The 18413-nt window shown below is 42.3% G+C and overlaps 2 protein-coding genes across 9 annotated transcripts in view; both read right to left on the bottom strand.

Annotated features, from left to right (window-relative positions):
* The window catches only part of igfbp7 (insulin like growth factor binding protein 7), a 17345-nt gene extending 12274 nt beyond the window's left edge, over positions 1 to 5071 (bottom strand). Inside the window, 2 exon segments of the mRNA NM_001124648.3 lie at positions 1256 to 1365; positions 4604 to 5071. Coding sequence (NP_001118120.1) covers positions 1256 to 1365; positions 4604 to 5027 — 534 coding nt within the window. The 5' untranslated portion in view covers positions 5028 to 5071.
* Positions 5072 to 5223: 152 nt separating this feature from the next.
* On the bottom strand, positions 5224 to 16908 carry cox18 (cytochrome c oxidase assembly factor COX18). Of its 8 annotated transcripts, none has more exons than XM_021584006.3 (7): positions 16740 to 16908; positions 11499 to 11937; positions 8682 to 8782; positions 8185 to 8351; positions 7944 to 8059; positions 6970 to 7077; positions 5224 to 6012 (listed from the first exon to the last, which is right to left on the bottom strand). In XM_021584006.3, exons 2-7 carry the CDS (start codon positions 11925 to 11927, stop codon positions 5845 to 5847), a joined length of 1089 nt encoding a protein of 362 aa, XP_021439681.3. In that variant the 5' UTR covers positions 11928 to 11937; positions 16740 to 16908; the 3' UTR covers positions 5224 to 5844. The 8 variants fall into 8 exon arrangements, with proteins under 8 accessions (XP_021439681.3, XP_021439683.3, XP_090075842.1 ...); XM_021584008.3 differs by having other exon boundaries at positions 16276 to 16893; XM_090219716.1 differs by having other exon boundaries at positions 8682 to 8786; positions 16740 to 16880.
* Positions 16909 to 18413: the final 1505 nt, after the last annotated feature.

Raw genomic sequence — 18413 nt, 5'->3', positions numbered from 1 at the left:
CAAACTTGAGACATCTGTGGCATTGTGTTGTGTGACACAACTGCACATTTTAGAGAGGCCTTTTATTGTGCGCAGCACAAGGTGCACCTGTGTAATGATCATGCTGTTAAATCAGCTTCTTGATATGCCACACCTGTCAGGTGGATGGAGTATCTTGGCAAAGGAGAAATGCTTTCTAACAGGGCTGTATACAAATTTGTGCACAACATTTGAGAGAAATAAGCTTTTTGTGCATATGGGACATGTACAGGATATTTTATTTCAGTTTATGAAACATGAGACTAATACTTTACATGTTGCATTTTTATATTTTTTGTTCCATGTAAATGAGTCAGATTTAACAGGTCAAGGCAAATCTCAGATCTAAGGGCAGAGTTCGAACAAAGCAACATTCTGTTTAGCTGAGAGAGTGGTAGTTTGGGCTAATCGACTCAATGAAACAATGCTTACAACATCAAAACTTATATAAATGTAATCTCTCTCTCTCTCAGTGCAGGGATACTTGTTTTGTCCCATCTTGATTAAATATCTGTTTTCATATTAAATCATATATAGAGTGTTCTCTTGATCTATTTTGAGAGTAAGCAAACAGTGGGTTAACTTCCTTGTCTGTCCAGGAATGATGAATTGTGTTCTCCACATTGACTTCTTGCATCCTGGCTTTCCATGGCCCTGTTTCTCTCCCCTCCCTAACCCTTTTCTTACATATTTTCTCAACCTCATTCTGAATTATCCTCATTAACTTTAGTATTTTTAGTCTCTGTGAAACCAATGGGAATTTCATGCTTCTTTACTTTTTTTCATGAAGAATGTTAAGAATGTTGGCCGCTGATCGTGGGTATGAGTAAAGCCTTGACTGTAAAGATCAGATAATATTTAAGGATTTCCCCTCAAACCTCTCATGTCCTGTGCTATTGTGTCAGTGTGTGGTTAACAATAGCATGCTTCATATCCTCTATTTTCACATATCTTTCGTCCATTGTGTCCTCGAATGCAGAGCCCAAATCAACAATCAGTGGAAGGGGACGTATGAATAACTTGACATTGGAAAATACATTAACGACCTACCGTATGTACAGTTCTTTGGACCATCATACGAAACTACATATGGGAGTGTTTCTAAAATAAAAGATACCCATATAGAAAGACTTTCCCCAAAGCATGGAGCGATTAAAAAATAATAATAATTGTACCACACCTGAGAAAAGTGTGGATTCAAAAGTCCTAGAGACCTCACAATTGAACCTTCTGGTACCTTCTTCCAGGTGATCACGGGGGTGGGGATTCCAATGGCCTCGCAGCTCAGGTACACCTGGGAGCCTGTGACATTGTAGACCTCACCAGGGGCCGTCACAATGACAGGTGCTGTGGAGGAGAAGAAAAAAGTGAGACGATTGAGTGGATTTATCATCTCCTTCAAATCAACCTGTAATGCTTATCTTTTAACTTGGGTGGAATCAGAGATAGTCCACTGGGACTAGCTGGTACAGGTCGGAAATTGTCAAAGCAGAAATATCCTAACTGAGAGATGTTCTGATTGATATGTGATACATGTATTATATAAATGAACAGATAGCATATCCAGTCCATTTAGCCATCCAGAAAGGAATGAATGTGCCATTTGTTTTTTTTAGGTTAGTACAGTAAGTGAAGGAGTTGATATAACATGGACCATAATGAGTTTAGAATGAATTCTGTTAGTGAAGAATTTAGTGAAATATTAAGCATACTTTCTCCCTTTAGTTTTCTCATGCCAGTCAGAATAAGTTAAAAAGTAACTCTGTTTGGTTTCTCAATACGAACACTGAACATTAACTGTCATTGCCTTTCAAACATTGGGACAGGTTTTACGCGGATTTGCACAAATTCACAAATATTATTTAATCTGATAAACAAAACTTCTAGAAATGTGCTTGGCTCCAAAATAATTTTCTGTTTTTATGGATCAAAAAAATGTGTGCATTTACAGTTGAAGTCGGAAGTTTACATACACCTTAGCCAAATACATTTAAACTTAGTGTTTCACAATTTCTGACATATAATCCCAGTAAGAATTCCCGGTCTTAGGTCAGTTAGGATCATCACTTTATTTTAAGAATGTGAAATGTCAGAATAATAGTAGAGAGAATTATTTATTTCAGCTTTTATTTCTTTCATCACATTCCCAGTGGGTCAGAAGTTTACATACACTCAAGTAGTACTTGGTAGCATTGCCTTTGAAATGGTTTAACTTGGGTCAAATGTTTCAGGTAGCCTCCCACAAGCTTCCCACAATAAGTTGGGTGAATTTTGGCCCATTCCTCCTGACAGAGCTGGAGTAACTGAGTCAGGTTTGTAGGACTCCTTGCTCGCACACACTTTTTTCAGTTCTGCCCACAAATGTTCCATGAGATTGAGGTCAGGGCTTTGTGACGGCCACTCCAATACCTTCTCCAGAAAGTACGATCTTTGTCCCCATGTGCAGTTGCAAACCGTAGTCTGGCTTTTTTATGGCGGCTTTGGAGCAGTGGCTTTATCCTTGCTGAGCGGCCTTTCAGGTTATGTCAATATAGGACTTGTTTTACTATGGATATAGATACGTTTGTACCTGTTTCCTCCAGCATCTTCACAAGGTCCTTTGCTGTTGTTTTGGGATTGATTTGCACTTTTCGCACCAAAGTACGTTCATCTCTAGGAGACATAACTTGTCTCCTTCCTGAGTGGTATGACGGCTACATGGTCCCGTGGTGTTTATACTTGCATACTATTGTTTGTACAGGTGAACGTGGTACCTTCAGGTGTTTGCAAATTGCTCCCAAAGATGAACCAGACTTGTGGAGGTTTTCATTTTTTAAACAATTTTTCCCATGATGTCAAGCAAAGAGGCAGCGAGTTTGAAGGTAGGCCTTGAAATACATCCACAGGTACACCTCCAATTTACTCAAATTACATCAATTAGCCTATCAGAAGCTTCTAAAGCCATGACATTTTCAGGAATTTTCCAAGCTGTTTAAAAGCACAGTCAACTTAGTGTATGTAAACTTCTGACCCACTGGAATTGTGATACAGTGAAATAATCTGTCTGTAAACAATTGTTGGAAAAATTACTTGTGTCATGCACAAAGTAGATGTCCTAACCGACTTGCCAAAACTATAGTTTGTAAACAAGACATTTGTGGAGTGGTTGAAAAACGAGTTTAAATGAAGTGTATGTAAACTTCCGACTTCAACTGTACATAACTTCACACTTCTGACACATAATACTTTGCATGTGGGGCACAAGTGGGGACAGAAGAGTAGCTTTACTGAAATCTTATTTTAGTTGTGAAGACTAGGCTTTGAATGACAGGGGTTGCAAAGTGAAGGCCTCCTTAGGATAATATTACTGATGCCACATGCCTATGGAAGATTGAATAGGGTTGTCTTCTCAATACTCCAACCCAAGGAACGGATATGATCACGACTATAATAAATAAGCACCGTCTCATATATTGGAGGTAGAGGCCCCTGTTATTTTGAGTTCTGGGGGAAATTTACTGTTACCAGTTAAGTATGGTCAACAAAATCCTCCCCTGAAATAGGCCTAGCTAATAGACCCTGAGAAAACAAGAACAACATGGAATGGTGGCCTTGAACTTGAACGCAGCTAAAGGGCGCAGCTACAGTTCCTCTCTGACCTTGCCCTGTTGGATATGAGCAAATTAGTGTGGGGCTTTTCGCGTGTGGTATGACTTTTTTTTTCTGCCAGGCAGCGTTTTTTTTTTCTTCACGTCCCGAACCCTTTCGCCTGCCTAATCCAAAACCAGCACGCAGTTCTAATTAATCCTGTAAAGGTTCACTGAACTAAACGCTGAAGCCAACGGGCTTTGCTGTAAACCAACAGCGCCTGTCTGTGTGTATGTAGGCGAGGCGCTGCTGTTTGATTGACGGCCATTCTCCTTTACAAAATGTAAAATCCCTCCCTTGGAGGGTGGAATTTCAGACATGTCTGTTCAGGGCCGTGGAGGGTGCCACCCCAGAGTGGAGACAATGGCTTTCAGCTTATTCAGTGGCTGTCTTTAGTTAACTCTGGTTATTTTGCAAGGGTTATAGAGGTAGACTTTGTCCACACCCCGTGGACAGTGCCACAGATTTTCCATATTTCTCAGCCAGTTCTTCTATCCAATAACTAGAGAGCACTCATGTCTCTGCATGGGTCCCAAGACAAATCAGTGCATTGTGATGTCCAATAACAATGTAAGTTGATGGTGCATTGGACAATAGTCAAATCAATATCATTTAGAATCAGTTCATGCAAGGCAAACATTGACAATAGATGAGATACCAGCAGTGATTAACACATTACCATAATTTACAGTAAGTTAATGGTTAATTAGCCTCCACAAGAAATCTTAACGTTGTTTATTATAACTAAATTACTGAGAAAGGAGAAACATGAGTCAATATGAAAGTGAACCATCACACCAAAATGTAATATTTTAGGCACCTTGGTGAACTATTGGCTATCAGGCTAAAATGTATTTGAGCGAGATCCGAATTATTTTAGTGCAATACACAAAATATCAGTGTTTCCAAATAGACTGAATTCAATTTCCACTATAATAGAAGTGTCCTCCATTCTCACCTGTTGCGCATTTTCCTTTATTGAGGACTTTTATTTCAGGCTTCTCCTCGCTCACCGCTTTCAGGCTGGCAACTTTCAAGTCGCAGCCAGTTTTATAGGTCACTCCATCGGAGCCACACACTTCGTATTTGGTCTTGCAGGCGCAAACTCCGAGCTTTGTCTTCTTGTTCTTGTCGCTCTTAACGCACTCCAGTCCAGAGGCGCAACGCTTGGCTGTGGTTCCGCGCCCCCTGCATGGCTCCCCCTCTCCAGCCGCGCAAAGTGAACAACAACCGCAGGAGTCGAAAATCGTGCCAGACTTGCAGCCCACCTCTGGGAGAGCGTCGCACAGACTGGGTTCACAAGCGCCACAACTGCGCGGCACTCGGTCCGCAAATGCGGACGTAAGTGACAACGATAAGACCACAGCGAAAAACACTAACATGTTGCTTGCTGAGATTACAGTTGCGGTTCTGTATGTGTTCAGACTCTTACAATGTGAAGCACTGTACAGTTATCAGCGATTTTGTTGAAGATCAACCACGCCCCTAAACTCCATCTTTGATTTCCATGTCTCCATCGAAGTTAAGGTCTAAGCCCATTAAACATTTACTTACTTTGCAATTAACCAAATGCCACAGTTAATACAAAATGTTTTATTTTACTGATGTAACTTAAGTCAATTACTTCAACTTTGAGCACATCTGATGTCATCAATTTCTGGATCACAATAAAATTCACAAAATAACAAACCTTTCATGCAATTTACACTGGAAGTTCAAAGTACAAATGTAGTATCCATTGATCATCCATGACTGTGGTCGTTATCTTAAATACGTACATTTCTTGCATGTCATTTGCCAGTTAGTCTTCAATCACAACACCAAGTTATCCTGGGTAGAACAGGGAGTGGTTACCTTTCAAAGTAAACCTGCATGTACATGCTACAGTATATACCAGTCACAAACAGATCTTGACACTGACTTGGTTTGTCAGATATGGACGTGTTGGATACTCCATGTCCACAAAGTCTGATTCTCTCCGATGGACCGTGGTCCACTCACTTAGTTTACTGGTCACCAACCCTGGTCCTGGAGAGATACATGGTGTACAGTGCAGGTGTTTGTTCCAACCCAGTGCTAACACACATAATTCTTCAACTCATCATGAAGATTGACTGAATCAGGGGAAGGGGCTAGCTATGGCATTGACATGATTGGGGGCTACAGTCTCTTTCTCTACTATCAGATGGAAAACCTCTTTCACTTGATGTATTTGGAGACAAAGGAAGAAGCGATGTCCCTGTAAGGCGTGTCCGAGTCGGAGCGCGTGGGGGGGATGCGGCACAGCCTCCGGAAGCGAGGCGAGCGCAGGAGCAGGTTGTGGCCCAGTCCCACACAACTGGAGCTTAGCCAGTACAGAGCCATGGACTGGGGAAGAAAGAGGAAGGGAGAAAGAGAGCGTTCAGCAGAGACAAATAAGCAAAGTTGAATTCCATGCATAGCCGTAAAATTTAATTCAACCGAAAGCTTTAGAAAATGAGGTGCATACGGTTAGCCCTTCATAATTATATCTGAAAAAGCATTACCAAACATCACCTAAAATATATCTAACTAAACCAAAGATTGTGAAGAGCTTCTGATTTTTTTCAGTCTCCCTTTGCAGCATTTCACAAGGCCTACTCTCACGTGGACTGGTGCGTTTTGGGTTCCTCTTCGGCAGTTTCTTATGCAACTACGATGGTGCTCCGAGGGAGACACAACAAAAATTACGCTCCAGATTATCGAATCAGATTGAGGGGGGGGCTAGATTGGGAGGCTGCATCAGTGTATCTGGGGAAGATAGGAACAAGAGAGGGCTTTCAAAGCCAGATGGGGGTCTTCAGGGACAAACAGGGTTTGTCTGTGGCAACATCTGCCCAACTGTAAAGTGTACAGAGTGTGTATGTGTCTTTTGCACAGTGTCCCAGATAAGCGGGACGTCCTGTGCATGGGTCTGTGGACTTGGTGGAACTATCACCAAAGTCGGGGAGAAAACATCCTCAGTGTTTTTTCTGCTATCACCATTTAGGTGGCCTCCTAAACAAAGTGTTTGTCTCATCCATCCCTTATGTAATGTGATGGGTGGATAGGCGCACGGGGCAATGGAGGTTATGCCTGTCTGGGCAAGAGGGAGACAGAGGTGTGGTTGAAGTCTTTTGTTTCAGCGCTAGTGGGAGGGTGTTGCCATAGGGATGGCTAGTGAAATGTGCAAGCTGTCTTAATTTACGGGGGGAAAGTGATGTGGCATGTTTAACAGCTTTTGTGAGGACATGTTGTTGAAGGACAAATGGTTTGTGGTTGCGTGTGCTGACACATACAAGCATGCAGACACACACACACACTTACGGAGGGCACGGTGGCAGCTATGGGTATCATCAACAGAGAGATCCCTCTGATAAAGTTGGTCACATACTTCTGGAACTTGGACGCTTCCATCCTCCGCAGAGCAAATACCTGACAACACAAATAAACTAGACTGAAGGGAAACATTTGCAGTGAAATTCTCAACATTCTCATTGCAACTGGGAAATGAATTCTGGTTTTTAATATATATTCACGGGTCAGCGAGGGATGCAGAATGACCAATCTCTCATTGTATTTGTCACATGCTGTGTAGACTAACAGTGAAACGCTTAAAGGGATACTTCAGGATTTTGACAATGAACAGCGCTACTTCCCCATAGTCAGATTAACTCATGGGGACCATTTTTATGTTTCTGCATCCAGTATGAAGGAAGTTAGGTAGTTTCGCAAGCCAATGCTAACTAGTGTTAGCGCAATGACTAGATGTCTATGGGATCTACTAGCTTGCTAGCAGTTACCATAGACTTCGTCATTGCACTAATGCTAGTCAGCAACTTCCTTCTTGCTGGACACCGAGACATAAAAATGGTATCCACGAGTTCATCTGACTCTGGGGAAGTAGATAAAGGGCTTCATGGCCAAAATCCTGAAGTATCCCTTTAAATCAAAAACAGATGTGACTATCACAAAACTAGTCCGAACCAAGCGAGCAACTCACATCACTATCTTTTTTCCGTCCCAGTAGATAATCTACGATAGTATGTTCTGTCCTAGCCTACATTTGAGTATTTCATTACACCAAAACCTGACACTCCACTCCACCCCCTGAAATCTACTGTGAGTTGAACACAGGTCTATCTGAAAGCGTGTTAGGTGAGGAGTGTCCTCTTGTAAAAACTGCCACAGGGTCTGAATACTAGGTGGATCAAAGCTTTCATCTAAAAGATTTCCCTGTTGTGTGTAATGGACTGGAGGTGTTGCTTAAGCCGGGTGTGTTAGTTCGACCAGGGCCTCACCTCTGTGATGAGCAGGTTGATGAGGCCCAGAGAGACAGGCATGATCCAGGTAGAGTCAGGCAATGTCAGGTCGGAGAACCATAGAGTTCCCCCTACTGCCAGCTCCGTCTGCAACGCTGAAAACAAAAATCATATGAAATATTCCATTCTAAACTTAAAGCAAAATAAATGTGATTATGTAGCTTGTAGAAGATACAACAGACGATTGTGATTCAAGTCCGTGGTGAGTGTGGAGGTTTACCGGTGGCAGCATCAGACACCCCCAGGCTCAGGTTACGCAGGGCCAGGGAGAGGCATACCCACATGGGCAGCTGCACCCATACCAGCAGACTGGCCTTGAAGGGGTGGCAGTTATCCCTCACGTACAGCTCAGACACTATCCTCTTCAGGTTCTTCTTGAATTGGTATCTAATGGGACACAAAAGGAACCCAAATGCCAGGCCATTAAGGAAGTTCCATTTTTAAAGTCACTACTTTTAAAACCTCATAGCGGACTTTGGAAACCTGATACAGTGTAATATCAGTTGAACAACATGGAACTTTCCCATAGAAGTTCTAAAAAGTCATACACCATTACATTGACAGATAAGACAGGGAGCACTTTTCTTTGAAGAAAATCTCAAACTGCATGGAAGTGTGTTGTGTTTTGGTTAATATTGATAGACTGTGGTTTCGGAGTTGGTGCCAAGCTCCCAGAGGAAGCCCTCCAGGAGCCCAGGTCAAAGGTAATTTATTCACCGGCAGTGTTTTTCTGTCCAGCCCTTCTCTTTGGCCCGCACCGAGATCTCGTAGCGCAGCCTCTTAGCCAGCTCCGCTATCTCCACTTGCAGGGCTTCAACCTAGCTGGAGGCAAAGAGGAGCATGGGGGTCAACTTTGATTCAACATGGACTCCCCCTGAAATGTAGCCAAAAGTTCTAAATTACACAGCCCACATTAGTAACCCAAAACTGGACATGGGTCGTAGAGGGAATCAGGCTGGCCAGGGAGCCCGGTCACAAAGGACCACTCTCTGAGTTATGACAACAAAACATTCAACCCGACTGCTCCTTTTTTAAAATCAAGTTCTCAAAGTCCTCCAACAGTCCGGGACCTTGATGTATTACAGCCAAATATCAAAGTCAAAAAGCTGTTTTTCTCATGATGACTCATCATGGAGGACATTCATAGGGTTGAGTAGAATGCTGCTGCGTGTGTGTGTGCGTGTGTGTGTGTGAGGCCTGTGGGAGCGATATGCTGACCCTTGCTCTCACACAGTGGGAGAGAGAGCAGCACTGGGGAGGGGAAGAAAGGTAGGACGACGACACTGGGGGAAAAAAACTGGAAAAAGAAACAACCGACAGCTGAGGAGGAGTGGGAAAGAATGCTTAATAAAGGCCAAGGGCTTAGCAATGTTTGCACAGTCACAGAGAAACATTGGCTGACTTTAAATTGCCTGTCGTAGTCCCCCAGAATGTGTGTAAACATCTTCACGTTTCAAGTGCAATAGTGAATAATCAGCAGAGAAAATCTTCCCATTGTGACTATATCATGTTCCACAGCCCACTTGTTTCACACAACAATATGGATGAGAACTTCAAATCCTGTTTCTGTACATTTACAGTGCCGTGCGAAAGTATTCGGCCCCCTTGAACCTTTTGCCACATTTCAGGCTTCAAACATAAAGATATACAACTGTATTTTTTTGTGAAGAATCAACAACAAGTGGGACACAATCATGAAGTGGAACGACATTTATTGGATATTTCAAACTTTTTTAACAAATCAAAAACTGAAAAATTAGGCGTGCAAAATTATTCAGCCCCTTTACTTTCAGTGCAGCAAACTCTCTCCAGAAGTTCAGTGAGGATCTCTGAATGATCCAATGTTGACCTAAATGACTAATGATGATAAATACAATCCACCTGTGTGTAATCAAGTCTCCGTATAAATGCACCTGCACTGTGATATTCTCAGAGGTCCGTTAAAAGCGCAGAGAGCATCATGAAGAACAAGGAACACACCAGGCAGGTCCGAGATACTGTTGTGAAGAAGTTTAAAGCTGGATTTGGATACAAAAAGATTTCCCAAGCTTTAAACATCCCAAGGAGCACTGTGCAAGCGATAATATTGAAATGGAAGGAGTATCAGACCACTGCAAATCTACCAAGACCTGGCCGTCCCTCTAAACTTTCAGCTCATACAAGGAGAAGACTGACCAGAGATGCAGCCAAGAGGCCCATGATCACTCTGGATGAACTGCAGAGATCTACAGCTGAGGTGGGAGACTCTGTCCATAGGACAACAATCAGTCGTATATTGCACAAATCTGGCCTTTATGGAAAAGTGGCAAGAAGAAAGCCATTTCTTAAAGATATCCATAAAAAGTGTCGTTTAAAGTTTGCCACAAGCCACCTGGGAGACACACCAAACATGTGGAAGAAGGTGCTCGGGTCAGATGAAACCAAAATTGAACTTTTTGGCAACAATGCAAAATGTTATGTTTGGCGTAAAAGCAACACAGCTGAACACACCATCCCCACTGTCAAACATGGTGGTGGCAGCATCATGGTTTGGGCCTGCTTTTCTTCAGCAGGGACAGGGAAGATGGTTAAAATTGATGGGAAGATGGATGGAGCCAAATACAGGACCATTCTGGAAGAAAACCTGATGGAGTCTGCAAAAGACCTGAGACTGGGACGGAGATTTGTCTTCCAACAAGACAATGATCCAAAACATAAAGCAAAATCTACAATGGAATGGTTCAAAAATAAACATATCCAGGTGTTAGAATGGCCAAGTCAAAGTCCAGACCTGAATCCAATCGAGAATCTGTGGAAAGAACTGAAAACTGCTGTTCACAAATGCTCTCCATCCAACCTCACTGAGCTCGAGCTGTTTTGCAAGGAGGAATGGGGAAAAAATTCAGTCTCTCGATGTGCAAAACTGATAGAGACATACCCCAAGCGACTTACAGCTGTAATCGCAGCAAAAGGTGGCGCTACAAAGTATTAACTTAAGGGGGCTGAATCATTTTGCACGCCCAATTTTTCAGTTTTTGATTTGTTAAAAAAGTTTGAAATATCCAATAAATGTCGTTCCACTTCATGATTGTGTCCCACTTGTTGTTGATTCTTCACAAAAAAAATACAGTTTTATATCTTTATGTTTGAAGCCTGAAATGTGGCAAAAGGTCGCAAAGTTCAAGGGGGCCGAATACTTTCGCAAGGCACTGTATATTGTCAGATTGTTAAGCAAATTATACATTACTCCAGTGGTGCATCTCAACAGTCTAACGTAGCTTCCTCATCTCCTTTCCTTGACCTGCACCCATATGTATTTACAAAATAGGTGAAACCAATAGTCGACGCTTCCTGGATATTCGCTTTCAACTTGCCAGTTTCTTGCACATCTGTGCAGACGAAGGAAATAAGACGAGGAAGAATGCCACTTGACTTTAGACTATAGAGATGCACCCAAGGGCTTCTCAATCTCAACTCTGCCCGTTAGGACCAGTGTGGGCTGAAAGAAAAAGAAAAAAACACAATATAATGCTTGGTTCTTGATGCAACACAGACCTTTGCTATGATGACCGCCTGGTAGGCTCCAAGTGGCAGTGTGACAACTGTCCTCAGGGCCACAGTGGTGCATACGATACTGGCCCACCATGGTAGACCTGTGGTCTGATGGACAGAGATCAGTAGCTGCTCAGTCAGATGGACAGGAGTAGAGTCTGCTAGGCTCTCATACCAGCCTGTACCGCTGGTTGTAGATGCTGGTCTACATGGCTGAAAGCATATAGTTGATTTGAGAGGCAGACTAGGACGGAGGCGTGGTAATGTGGCCACCCGAAGAGGGACGTGGCTGCGGTATGTTTTGTGGTGGTCACAGGCAAAGGGAGCGTGGGAGATGCTTCGAATGGGAGGCCTGGGTGACAGGTGGCTGATTTGATGTAATATCCACAGTGAGCCAGGTCTCACGTTCACGGTCATCTTCAGACACAGCATTGTCACAAATCTGTAGAGGAGAGGACAATTTTTAAGACGTAGGCATGGGCAAAATAAGTTGCACAATAGTATGTAAATCAATCACCATTGGCACATTTTGATTTAGCCTAGCTAGCAGCAATGACTGGCCCTTCTGTAAGGGAGACATACACGCCACCTAGCTAGCTAGCTACACAGGCAACAAGGTCAATGGACATTGGAACTTTTTCGCTTTGCAGTAAGTTTTCCATTACTTTAGGGCAGGTATTCCCAAACTGGGGTACGGAATGCCATCTATACATTTGGGTAAGGTTTTTTTTCTCGCTCGAGTAGCCTCGTCCCAATGCCAAAAATAAAATTAAACCATCTAGTGTTCAGTGAAAAAACAACACAATGTCAAATACAGGTAGCCTAGTCAAATAATTAACACTCAATCACATCAACCGCTACTCTCTCGCGGGAATTCCACTAACATTCCATTCCGTTTGCTTGAAAATGTATTTGAAAAAAAAATAAGGCCCACGTCCATAGAGACACATACCAGCTCTACTGGTAGTACTGCTACTACCAGCAGTACTACACCTGCACCTGTCGACGACAAGTTGTTCTGCTTCCACGAGCACATCCAATACTAGCATCAGTATTTCTACATTTGTTGTTAGCCCAGCTAGCATGGACACTGACAGTTGTGAATCTGATGCAGCCGAAGAGCTACTGCACCATTACTCGGGAAAGCACCGAACAGACGGGGACGTTGGACCATCGAAGAGGTTTTGATTTGATTGATTTGGGGTTCACTTATATTGGGAGTAGTGCCTTTCCTCAGCCACAGTGTGTTATATGTGCAAAAGTACTATTTCACAACTCAATGAAACCTTCACTCTTGTGCAGTCATTTAAAAACAAAACATGCCAATTTGGATCGAGAATTAAGATGACTTTTGAGAAGTAAGACATGTATAAAAGCAACAGATACCATTAATAAGAAGGGGCTAGAAGCGTCTTATATGGTGAGCTATCGAGTGGCTAGGACAGACAAGCCCCATGTTATTGTGGAAGACTTAATTCTTCCTGCTGCCACGGATATGGTTGGGACAATGCTGGGGGAAAAGGCAAAAAAAAAACTATACAGACAATGCCTTCATCAAACAACACTGTTTCATGATGCATCAGTGACATGGCAGGAGATGTTTTGAAACAATTCACATATAAGCCAGTGAATTATATGCGTTATAGCTGGAAGAGTCAACAGACATGGAGGGCCTGGCACAGTTCCTGGTATATGTCCGTTAACGTTTATAGGGTGGTCAATTAAGGAAGACATCCTCTTCTGCAAACCACTGGAAAACAGGAGAGGATATTTTTAAAGTACTGGACAGCTTTGTGTCATCAAATGGACTTTGGTGGTCAAGATGTGTTGGTATCTGTACTGATGGCGCAAAATCCATGACAGGGAGACATAGTGGAGGGGGAACTCGCATGCAAGCAGTTGCTCCAGACGCCACTTGGGTAAACTGCAGCATCCACCCAGAGGCTCTTGCTGCCAAGGGAATGCTTGGCAGTTTGAAATACTATATTCAATGTGCGGGACAAAATTAAGGCTATGATTAAGAAGTTGGAGCTCTTCTCTGTCTGCTTTCACAAGGACAACACACAGGTTTTATATGTATGATTTTTTGTGTGCAAATGAACTCAAGCTTACGGACAATGTCAAATGTGATATAGCAGGCCTCCCGAGTGCATCGCAGTGCTAGCTGTGCCACTAGAGATTCTGGGTTCGAGTCCAGGCTCTGTCGCAGACAGCCGCGACCGGGAGACCCATTCCTCCGACACATTGGTGCGCCTGGCTTCTGGATTAAGTGGGCATTGTGTCAAGAAGCAGTGCGGCTTGGTTGGGTTGTGTTTCGGAGGACGCATGGCTCTCGACTTTTGCCTCTCCCGAGTCCGTACGATAGTTGCAGCGATGAGACAAGACTATAACTACCAATTGGATACCACGAAATTGGGGAGAAAAATGTGTAATTTAAAAAAAATGAAAATTGTGATATAGCGAAGCACCGAAATGAGTTGGGTGCACAATTACGCAGGTCCTTTCCCGAAACGGATGACACAAACAACTGGATTCGCTATCCACCTACCGATATCTGAACAAGAGAGCCTCATTGAAATTGCAACAAGCGGTTCTGTGAAAATGTAATTTAATTAGAAGCCACTGGCAGATTTCTTGATTGGGCTGTGCTCATAGTATCCTGCCTTGGCAAATCGCCCTGTTAAGACACTGATGCCCTTTGCAACCATGTACCTGTGAGTGGATTCTCAGCCCTCACTAGCATGAAAACTAAATACAGGCACAGACTGTGTGTGGAAAATTAAGACTGAGACTTTCTCCAATACAACATTGCAGAGATATGTGCATCCTTTGGAGAGTTCTTCTCAATTTTCGATGAACAAATAAGGTTTTATATGTTTAAATAATGAACAAAATTATTGATTATTGTATTATTATTTGTGCCCTGGTCCTATAAGAGCTCTTTGTCACATCCCACGAGCCGGGTTGTAACAAAAACTCACACTCATTCTTATGTTTAATAAATGTATCGTATAGTGTGTGTGGCAGGCATACAATGATGTAAAAAAAAAACATTTGAGAGTGTGCTGACCCTGGTGCTAGAGGGGGTATGCAGCTGGAGGTTGAATGTTTGAAGGGGTACGGGACTATAAAACGTTTTGGAACCGCTGCTTTAGGGGAATAGGAACGACTCAAGAACGCTGTTGTAAGAGAGCAGCAAGGTTATCTTACAACTAAAACCTCTTTGTAGCTAGTACATCATGTATTGTACTAGCCCTTGATCATGACTCTTAGTTCCATTACACATAAGAGTCATTGGACGAAGGCGTCTTCTGTACGGGGGAGTTTTGTCGAGAGCCCGCCGCTCGGTCTGAACATTAACACGCATCACTTGCGTTACGGTTTCGGAAGCATAAGGACCTTCTGTGTCTTATCTGATAATAATAATCAATAGAAAAGGTTCCATTGATACACACCTTTATAAGGTTAGTGAATTCCCACACAGCCATCTCTCTATGAAAACCTCCCTTAGCGGAGTTGCCAACAACCGGGTGCATCTGGTTTTCAGGGATACAGCTAATTCAACATAGCTTCCTTTTCCGCTGAAAAATGGAAGTGGGAACTCTGCTCAGGCATATTTTAAAGCCTGCTGTTAACCAGAGAGGAAGAAGCGAGGGACAACTGGGGCCAAAATCTCTTCTCCAGAAGGTGGTGTTTTTTTTCATGTTTTTCACTCACCAAGCAAGGAGTTTTGGTATAGAGCTCAATAAGTGTGTTGAATTTGGTTAACAAAAAAATATTTTTGTTGCTAGGTGTGGCATATTTGATTGATTATTAGGTTCGTAATGATTAGGTTGTTACAAGTGTTCTGAAAAGAGTACCCACTTCATATCAGTTGTCACTGGTTCCCACAGCCAGTCATAAACACTGCCAATTTCTACAATTTTAAACCTAACCACACAGCTAGCCTTTAATGAATGTTTACGATAGCCAATTTCAAATGTGTTTGTGGGAACTAGCGGAAACAGTTGTACCTTTTGTTCACACGCATATCTGCCCTCTCATCGGCTAGAATGGTACCACCTGATCTTGTCCCCCTACCGACTGCCTTTCCTTTTTGAAGACGTTTCTTTTCATTGTTAGAGCGACAACTAGAGTATCTGGTCAATATAATGGATTGTGGGTTAACGAAATTATAAACTAGGTGGTTCGAGCCCTGAATGCTGATTGGCCGACAGCCGTGTTAAATCAGACCTCACCTTGATGTATCTTGCATAAGAACAGTCCTTAGCAGTGGTACATTGGCCATATACCACAACCCCAGTGCCTTCTTGCTTAAATATACACTACCTGTACTTATTACCTATCTGCGTCTCCTAACACCTACCTGTGTGTAAACTTTAAGAGCTATGCCAAAAAACGTGTTGTCACTGAAAAATACATTTGGCTGCAACTGTTAACGGTGTACAGTATGTTTATTTTGCATTTGTGAAATTATGTTGATGTGATATGCACGTAAAGGGATTCATGTTTCTACAACACTACCGCAATTGAGAATCAATCGATTCATGTTTAGATGGCGTATTTGACTGTTTTGGTTTCCAGAGCCAATTCACCTTTAAACATGATGTAAGGTCATTGGATCATAAGGAGTAACGTTAGGCTCCTTTAGTCCATTCTGGGGCTAGTACTGCACATAAGCTATCTAATGTGAATCGATTCTCAATTGCGACATGGTTCTAGAAACAAAGCGTTTTACTTTTATCATATCAATCATATACACTAATCAAAATACACTTACTGGACACTTAACGGGCTTTATCACAGTTGCAGTTGACACTTTTTCATGGACAACACGTTCTGGCGGCCTTCAGGTACACACAGGTGTTTGGAGCATGTTAGATAGCTAATTCATGAGCACAGGTGGTCCATCTGTCTTCCATAAACACGGGGTGCAGCATGGAGATATGGCCATGTAGGAAACCTAACCTTATAAAAGGTGTGTATCAATTGAACGTTTGGTTTTTTTAAAATTGTTTCTCGCTGATATGGAAGATAAAGGCCCTCATGCTTCCAAAACAGCAACGCAAGCGATGCGAGTTAAATGTTCAGACCGAGAGACGGGGCTTTTAACAAAACATCCGGTGCAGAAGACACCTTCGTCCAATGACTCTTGTGTAATGGAACTACGAGTCATGAGGCTAGTCAGTGACATGCAATTTGCTAGTTATAGCATGTAGTTCGGACAAAATAATACATTCTCACCTTCGTTCCACTTGCAGAAACTAATATTTAAACGTATGTCCCAAATCTATACATTACAATGCCGCACGCTAAATCTAGTATTAATTTATGATTTCACCTCCAGCTGCCAAACATGTCGAGGAAATATGACGTCTGGAAAACAGTTAATACGTCTGTGAGAGGCTAGAGTATTAGCACCACCATGTGGAGAAAAATATGTATGCCCTAATACCTGCAATTAATCATGAAGGAATGCGTATTTAACATTAAAAAAAAAACTTTATTTAACTAGGCAAGTCAGTTAACAACAAATTATTATTTATAATGATAACGTTGCCCGTTAATGTATTAGGATACTTAGGCTATTTTTATTTTGTATTTATTATGGATCCCCATTAGCTACTTTTCCTGGGGTCCAGCAAAATTTAAGGTAGTTTATACAATTTTTAAAATATTACAATACATTCACAGATTTCACAACACACTGTGTGCCCTCAGGCCCTTACTCCAGAACTACCACATATCTACAGTACAAAATCCATGTGTATAGTGTGTATGTTATCGTGTGTGTATGCATGTGCCTGTGCCCATGTTTGTGTTGCTTCACAGCCCCCACTGTTCCGTAAGGTGTTTTTTTGTTGTTGTCTGTTTTTTCAATCTAATTGTACTGCCTGCATGAGTTACTTGATGTGGAATAGTCTATGGCTCTATGTCATGGCTCTACATAGTCATGGCTCTATTTAGTACTGTGCACCTTCCACAATCTGTTCTAGACTTGTGGACTGTGAAGAGACCTCTTGTGGCATGTCTTGTGGGGTATGCATGGGTGTCCGAGCTGTGCGCCAGTAGTTCAAACAGACAGCTTGGTGCATTCAACAATAAAAGTAGTGATGAAGTCAATCTCTCCTGGCTCAAAGTGGAGGAGAGATTGACTTCATCACTACTTTTATTGTTGAATGCACCAAGCTGTCTGATTAATATTAGCTCTCTGTGTACATCCAAGGGCCAGCTGTGCTGCCATGTTCTGAACCAATTGCAATTTTCCTAAGTCCTTTTTTGTGGGACCTGATCACACGACTGAACAGTAGTCCAGGTGCGACCAAACTAGGGCCTGTAGGATCTGCCTTGTTGAAAGTGCTGTTAAGAAGGTAGAGCAGTGCTTTATTATGGACATACTTCTCCCCATCTTAGCTACTGTTGTTTTGACTATGACCATTTACAATCCAGGGTAACTTCAAGCATTTTAGTCACCTCAACTTGCTCAAGTTCAACATTATTTATTACAAGATTTAGTTGAGGTTTAGGGTTTAGTGAATGATTTTTCCCAAATACAATGCTTTTAGTTTTTGAAATATTTAGGAATAACTTATTCCTAGCCACCCACTCTGAAACTAACTGCAACTATTTGTTAAGTGTTGCAGTCATTTCAGTCACTGTAGTAGCTGACTTATTGTGTTGAGTCATCCACATTACATAGACACTCTGGCTTTACTCAAAGCCAGTGGCAATTCATTAGTATAGATTGAAAAAAGTAATGGGCCTAGACAGCTGCCTTGGGGAATTCCTGATTCTTCCTGGATTATGTTGGAGAAGCTTACATGTTTTAAAAACACCCTCTGTCTTCTTTTAGACAGGTAACTCTTTATCCACAATATAGCAAGGGGTGTAAAGCCGTAACACATACGTTATGCCAGC

This window comes from Oncorhynchus mykiss, chromosome 25, assembly GCF_057628025.1.
Source record: "Oncorhynchus mykiss isolate SJ-2025 chromosome 25, ASM5762802v1, whole genome shotgun sequence".
In the NCBI taxonomy this organism is placed as follows: domain Eukaryota; kingdom Metazoa; phylum Chordata; class Actinopteri; order Salmoniformes; family Salmonidae; genus Oncorhynchus; species Oncorhynchus mykiss.
Note: the sequence above shows the minus strand (reverse complement) of the source record. Positions and strands in the feature narration are given on the sequence as shown.

Coding starts and splice junctions, on each gene's coding strand:
- cox18 (XM_021584006.3), bottom strand. CDS start 11,927: ATGCTGTGTCTGAAGATGACCGTGAACGTGAGACCTGGCTCACTGTGG. Junction 8,060..8,184: donor GGTGTCTGATGCTGCCACCG/GTAAACCTCCAC, acceptor TTTTGTTTTCAG/CGTTGCAGACGGAGCTGGCA. Junction 7,078..7,943: donor TCAACCTGCTCATCACAGAG/GTGAGGCCCTGG, acceptor TTGTGTTGTCAG/GTATTTGCTCTGCGGAGGAT.